Source organism: Piliocolobus tephrosceles, chromosome 13, assembly GCF_002776525.5.
Source record: "Piliocolobus tephrosceles isolate RC106 chromosome 13, ASM277652v3, whole genome shotgun sequence".
Classification (NCBI taxonomy): Eukaryota; Metazoa; Chordata; class Mammalia; order Primates; family Cercopithecidae; genus Piliocolobus; species Piliocolobus tephrosceles.
Genome location: NC_045446.1, coordinates 1,465,538 through 1,472,853, shown reverse-complemented (window position 1 = coordinate 1,472,853; position 7,316 = coordinate 1,465,538). Strand labels below are relative to the sequence as shown.

At 57.0% G+C, this 7,316-nt stretch overlaps 1 protein-coding gene across 1 annotated transcript; it reads left to right on the top strand.

The window, feature by feature from the left end:
* Nucleotides 1-1,361: 1,361 nt before the first annotated feature.
* Nucleotides 1,362-6,871, top strand: LOC116418999. Its single transcript, XM_031936698.1, has 3 exons — nucleotides 1,362-2,040; nucleotides 4,701-4,894; nucleotides 6,752-6,871. The coding sequence occupies exons 1-3, from the start codon at nucleotides 1,362-1,364 to the stop codon at nucleotides 6,869-6,871; spliced, it is 993 nt and encodes a 330-aa protein (XP_031792558.1).
* The last annotated feature ends 445 nt before the right edge of the window (nucleotides 6,872-7,316 follow it).

Genomic DNA, 7,316 nt, shown 5'->3' with positions numbered 1-7,316 from the left:
AGTGAAACCCCGTCTCTACTAAAAAATACAAAAAACTAGCCAGGCGAGGTGGTGGGCCCCTGTAGTCCCAGCTAACGTAGTCGCAGCTACTTGGGAGGCTGAGGCAGGAGACTGGTGTAAACCTGGGAGGTGGAGCTTGCAGTGAGCTGAGATCCGGCCACTGCACTCCAGCCTGGGCGACAGAGCGAGACTCTGTCTCAAAACAAACAAAAAAAAAGAAGTCATGTTGAATTTTATCAAAAGCCTTTCTGCATGTATTGAGATGATCATGTGGCTTTTGTCTTTAGTTCCGTTTATGTAATGAATCACATTTATTGATTTGTGTAGGTTGAACCAACCTTGCATCCTAGGGGTAAGGCCTGCTTGATTGTAGTGGATAAGCTTTTAGATGTGTTGCTGGATTCATAAATCATTCTATCATAAAGACACATATGTTTATTACAGTGCTATTCACAGTAGCAAAAACAAGGAATCAACCAAAATGCCCATCAACTGTAGACTGGATAAAGAAAATGTGGCACATATACACCATGGAATACTAGGCAGCCATAACAAAGAATGAGATCATGTCATTGGCAGGAACACGGATGGAACTGGAGGCTATTATCCTTAGCAAACTAACTCAGGAACAGAAAACCAAATACTGGACATACTTACAAGTGGGAGCAAAATGATGACAACACAGGGACACACAGAGTGGAGCAACACACAGGGGCCTATCGGAGGGTGGATGGTGGGAGGAGGGAGAGGATCAGGAAAAATAACTAATGGGTACTTGGTTTAGTGCCTGGGTGATGAAATAATCTGTACGACACACCCCTCAGGACACGAGTTTACCTACGTAACAGACCTGCACATGCTCCTCTGAACCTAAAATAAAAGTTTTATTTATTTTTTTGAAAGCTGCAGTGACAGCAAGCCTTGTGGGTGGGAAATGTGTTTATTTAAAGTGTCTCAGGTCCTGGTGAACCTTAACTGAGAGAGAAGCCACAAGAGTGGCCACCTCCTGGGGAGGAAGGTTTGGAGCCTTTTGGGGTTGGGGGCAGATCTCCACCGCCTCCCCGACCTGCCGCTGCTCTGGAGAAGGAGGACAGGAGGCGTCATGGAGAGGGAGGGCCCTGTCCCAGCAGGATCTGGCAAGGGGCTTGTCAGAGGAGATTGCAGGGCTCTGGGAGCTGGGAGGGTGCTGGGCATCAGGAGAGAGGAAGAGTGTTCTCATGAAGAACGACTGGAAAGGGAGTCAGCACAGGCCAAGAACCTAGAGTCATCACCTTCCACAACATTCAGGGGACACAACTTCTAGAGCTGTGGGATAGACAGGACTGAAATGCAGCGCTGGTCACTTCTTGGGTAGCGTGGACATGCTGGACTCACCTGAGATCCAAAGTCAGAGCCTCAGATCTTGCACTGGCAGCACATGGGCACACAGCAGCTGGACTGGGAACAGCAGGGCTTGCAGCAGGTGGACTGGCAGCAGGATGACCCACAGCCTGAGGAGCAGCAGCAGGGCTTACAGAAGCTGGACTGGCAGCAGGATGACCCACAGCCTGAGGAGCAGCAGCAGGGCTTGCAGCAGCTGGACTGGCAGCAGGATGACCCGCAGCCTGAGGAGGAGCAGCAGGGCTTGCAGCAGCTGGACTGGCAGCAGCCACAAGATCCACAGCCCCCTTTGGAGCCCCCACAAGAACTACAACCCCCCTTGCTGCTCCCACAGGAGCCACAGCCCCCCTTGGAACCCTCACAGGAGCCACAGCTGGAGCAGGAACAGGCTGGCACACAGCAGCACACGGGCTTGCAGCAGCAGACAGGCACACAGCAGCCGGAGCCACAGCCCCCACAGCCAGAGCCACAGCCCCCACAGCCGGAGCCACAGCCTCCAGAGCAGCCACAGCAGCCCATGGTTCTGGTGGGTTGAGGGTGGAGCAGGTAGAGGAGCAGGTGAGAGGGAGGTGCAGGTGTGGAGCTTCCTGAGCCCGGGCCCTTTATATGCCTGCCCAGGGTCAGGAGTGATGCTGGACACACAGTCATTTCCTGGTTCCTGTTTGTGCCATTTCCTTAGGGAAACTGTTTGCTTTATCTTAAAATACCTTAAAACAACCTCAGGTGTATATAGTTTTGCACTTTTTCTTTAGTTCATGATTTTCCTCACATGTCCTCTGAAAAATGACGAGACCCCTGTCCTTCTGTGTCAGTGAGGGCAACGGGAACAGGGACTTGGCTTTGATGCTGTGCTCATCCTTGCTACCAGTGTTCATTTCCTGGGGCTGCCATAACCAATGGCCCCCAACTGGAGCCTTAACACGGACATTGATGCCTCGCGGTTCAGGCAGACGGAAGTTCAAGATCAAGTACTCCATGGGAGACACACTCTCTGAAGGCTCCAGCGGAGGATTCTTTCTGCATCTTCCAGCTTCTGGTGGTGGCCAGACATTCTTCGCTTGTGGCTGCATCCTTCATCTCTGCCTCTATCCTCAAGTGGGCTTCTCCACTGAGTGTCTGTGTCTCACCTCCTCCCCTCCCTTCTCTTACAGGGACACCAGACATTGGATCAGGGCCCACCCTACTCCAGGATAACCTCATCTTAACTTGATTACACCTGCAAAGACCCAGTGTCCAAATAAGGTCACATTCAGAGTTTCCAGGTGGACAGGAATGAGGGGATCCTATTCAACCCACGCCTGTGCTGATGCTGATGCTGACTGATGCTGCCTTGACTCCAAAAGTCCCAGGGACAGTTTACGGAAGGCACAGGGAGACCATGCATGGAGTCACACTAGAGCAGGTGATCCCATCCTGGGCCATCACCCATGGGCAGAACAAGATGAAACCCAGGATCTCATAAGACCCAGGATAAGGAAAGGATTCAGGATCAGAATAGGACTAAGGATCAGGGCAGGCTCAGGACAGGACTCAGAAACAGGGCGGGACCCAGGATCAAAATAGGACTCAGGATCAGGGCAGGACTCAGGATCAGAACAGGACTCAGCATCAGAGCAGGTCTCAGGATCAGATCAGGGTAGGACCCAGGATCAAGACAGGACCCAGGATCAGGACAGGACTCAGGATCAGGGCAGGTCTCAGGATCAGGGCAGGACTCAGGATCAGGGCAGGACCCAGGATCAGGCAGGACCCAGGATCAGGACAGGACCCAGGATCAGGCAGGACCCAGGATCAGGACAGGACCCAGGATCAGGCAGGACCCAGGATCAGGGCAGGATCAGGTCAGGACCCCAGATCAAGACAGGACTCAGGATCAGGACAGGACTCAGGATCAGGATAGATCTCAGGATACCTGGGATCCTGCTGTCTTGATTGGAAGGTGGGGGCCTGAGTGCAGACCCAGGAATCGCGACCCTGCAGAGTCATTTCCCTGGGACTGGATGACTCCAGGCTCAGTGGTTTAGGGCTTAGAGATGCTGTCGGTCAGCACCCTGTGAGGCACTGAGGGCATACTCCAATGGACCAGCAGAGTTAGAGAAACAAAGGAAACACCATGTGGCAGCTCAGGAGCCCCTCACCTTTGGGCTTCGCTGACAGAGGAGGACACAGGGATGGAAACTCTGAGAAAGTCACAGCTGTGGGAGGGTCCCAGTGCCCCACTCCACACACAGGACGATGGCCAGCCACAGACCACAGGGCCTGTGGCTTGTATGCCCAGTCAGGTGACAATGCCATTCAGAAACTAGATCTCACGAGGTGCCCAGCTGCTAAGTCTCAGGCCAGGTCTGCAGTGAGTGTGGTGCCCCAGGTCTGGAACACTCTGGTGCCATTGGGACCCAATGCTGGGTGCACCCAGGAGCTGTGGGTCTGAAACAGTGGTCAGAGGTCACCAACATGTGGAGGAAGCACCTGGAGTGTGGAAGACAGAATTCCCAGGTGCCAGGCTTGGCGGGAAGCTTTGCAGGACTGAGCAGGTGGGGAGGAAGGGCAGTGAGCACGGCTGCTGGAGGAGAGACGTGTCCTTGGAGGTGGGTCTCCAGGGCAGGGCAGGGCAGAGCATCGACCTGGAGGTGTTTTGTGCACATGCTGGATACCTGGCAACCATGGCGGCATGGGCTTAGGACCGGCTCCCGAATTTTCAGGGCCCAAAGCAACGTCACAACGCAGGCCCCTTGTCCAAGTGTGGCAAAGGAATTCAAGACCATCAGAGCCTCACGCTGAGCAGGGTCCTTCTCAATTGTGTGGTTGCTGCATCTACAACCCCCATTGCCATCCCGTGAGCCCGGAGGTTCTCGGGAATCAGTGCATTCTTGCGAAACACGTGGTTTTATTTTGAGGAGCGTTTTCAATTCTGCAATGGGGGTGTGCACGGCCTTGCTCTACTGGTCACTGTCCTGCTTCAGCTCTGGGTCTGAACGTGGCTCCACGTGGCTCCAGGGTCACTCCATCCACACCCAGGGACACCCACCTGGGCCACTTCCAAGCTCTACCCCGCCGTGTGCCTGGAGGACAATCGCCTGCAGACAGACCCGCCCGCCGCCCCACCAGTCGTGTGACATCAGGCAGTCCACAGCCTCCCTGGCCCTCAGTATCCTCATCTGTAAAATGAGAGGAGCACTGACCACTTTGCAGAGCGGCTTTGGAGGCCAGAGGTCATGAAATGAAGTTGCCGGCCGCTGACCCACGGTTGTCGTTTTAGCTCTCGGCTTCCTGACCCTGGGTTCTCAGTCTCCCCCTTTAGTCTCTCTTCCTCCCCGCAGCGCAGCGCCGCCTCCTCCGGGCCCCTGCGGCCCAAGGCTGCGGGGAGCAGGGAGCGCGGCGGGAGCAGCGCAGCGGGCGGGACCGAGCCGCGAGCGGCGGAAGCGCAGATGAGCAGTCCTTGAGCGCCCCCTGGAGGCCGCGAGCTCCGAGCCTGTGGCCGAGGGCGGGGAGGCGCCTGCTGGGCTCTGCAGAGGTCAGAGGCAGGGACTTGGGGACTCCTAGGGGCCCTGACACAGGCTGGCACGGAGGAGGCATCGCCCGGCCCCCCTCGGGGCTGTAGCTCAGAGCAGCCCAGGTGCCATGACCACCCCCAACCCCTGGCCCAAGTGAGCAGAGTCCTGGGCGTGGGGGGACCTTCCCCTCTGCCCCGTTCCCCTGCGTGTTGACCTCACAGAGCAGGAAGGGGGCCGGCAGGAACATGGGAGGGGGCGTGACAACGGCAAGGCCCTGGGGTCGGCTCCCCTGCTCCTTGCCCTGTGCCAGCCGACCTGGGCCTCCCTCTGTCTCCGCCACATCCTCCCTGGCCTGTCTCGACCATGGCCTCCATCCCCAGGCACTGGCCCCTGGTCCCCAGGCTCTGGGTGGTGGCAGCCCCTCGCTCAGGGCCACGGAGGGCGAAGGGAGGGCAGCTCCTGCCTCTGCTGCCTCTGGGTGGACTCCCTTTCCCTGTCCCCACGGTGGCAGCTCTGGTTTTCTCTGTACCTGAGTCCCTGTCCCCATCCCCCGGAAGCTTCCTGTGTCCGGGGAAGGGTCCTTCGTCCCTTGCGACTTTCTCCAAGTTACTATATATGCACTTGGAGCTTCCTGTTCTCACCTGTAGAAATGCAATGGGAATAACAGGCCCTGCGGCCTGGGCCTGGGCTGGCCGAGAAGCGCCACCTGGTGGCAGGAGACCCCCGCGGGGCAGCCGGCCAGCGGAGAGCGAGGGATCCTCCCAAAAGCGCTCCCCCAGCCCTGGGGTCTGCGGCTCTCATGTCCCCGGCTGGTTCGGCGCCCAGGGACAGAACCCCAGACTCAACGTGTGCATTCCTTCCAATCACAACGATTTTGATGCTTTTGAAAAAACAAAAATTAAATTAAAAATTAAAAGTTAAACAACACATCCTTTAAGTTGTTGTGTGGGCTTCTCTTTCTGGGCAAGTGCCTAGCCCGCCCGTGCGCACCATCAGAGCAAGGCAACCAGACCCCAGCCTCGGCTCAGCCAGGGCCTCTAGGGAAGATGCCTGAAACCAAGCCCTCATTTCTAGTTGATAAAGCATGGCTTCTATTTCATGGCATGCACTGATGCTGGTTTAGAACAGCTCCTGCCCTTCCCTCTCTTGGTAGCAGGTAGTGAGTAGCTGTCAGGGGCTCACACCTCTGAGCCATCTCCTTCCTGCTCCTCAGCCCTGGACAGTGGAAGGGAGTGCGTGGGAAAGTTGAAGGCTGCATGCCTAGGGCTGGCATGGCTGGGGGCACCCAAGAGAGGAGGGACATTTGAGAACGAGGGTCTCAGGACCTGGGTGTCTGTGGCTTCCTGGGGATGCAGGGATGGATGGAGTTGTGCCTGGCCAAAATCTCACCCTGCACTGTCACTCCAGCCCCTGCCCCTCCCCGGGGTGGCAGGCGGCTTTGGCTTCCCACCTGCCCACAGGGCCTTGCCTGCCTGGGGCCCAGCAGGTGCTTCAGCTTAGCTCCATGAGCAGTTTCCCTCCGCCTTCACCTGAACACACAGGTGCACCCTGAATCTGCTTCCACGCCCCCTCCTCCAGTAAAAATTCAGTAAAAATTCTGATTGCATTGCAGAATCAGACAGTTTTCAATGCGTTTGATGACCTCTGAGGAAGTCCCCTTAGAAGATTGTGGCAGCATCCTGGGATGGGAAGGGGATGTTCCAAATGAGGTGAACCTGGGGAGGTGGCCTGAACCTCTGGGCCTCAGCCTCTCTTTTCTGGCACGCCGCATGGAATGAGTATTTCCTTTTCTCCTGGGCCACTGGGAGACTCTGCCACTGTGAAGGCAAAACGCCTGGCACCAAGTGGGTCTTCTGTGACCGTGGCTCTCGCCGTAGGCTCGCAGCTGCGGCCGCTGCTTCCTGGGCCTCTGTCCCTCTGTGAAGGTCTCTGCTGCTCCCCCAGTCATTCAGACAGCGTCTTCTGTCTGGGTCGGGGTCTGGCCACACTGTCCCTGAGCTCTTCTTCTAAGCCTCCCAGCAGGGGGCAGAAGTGAACCCACAGAAACCCGCATCCACTCTGGACATTGAGGCTGCCCCTGGGAGCTGGCAGATCCTGAACTCTGTAAGGCCCGTCCTAGGCGTGGAGCTGGCTGGTAGCTCGAGGGTATCAAGCCCTCCGGATCCCACCTACACAGGGGTTCCCTGGAAACGCCCATCCCTCCCACTCCGCACCCCAACCTGACCTTCTGAGGCAGTGGCAGCAGGGGCTCTGGGGCTTCGACCCCAGCAGTGAGATGGGCCATGGGGCTCAGGGGCCCTGGGTCATGTGGGGCTCAGGTCTCAGGACAGACACCCTGGCCCTGGCCTTGGCAACAGCGCCCCTCTTGTTCCCTGGGGCATTGCTCTGCTGCTTGTCTCCTCTTCGCAGCCACCATTTATGTAGTGCCGACTGTATACAGAG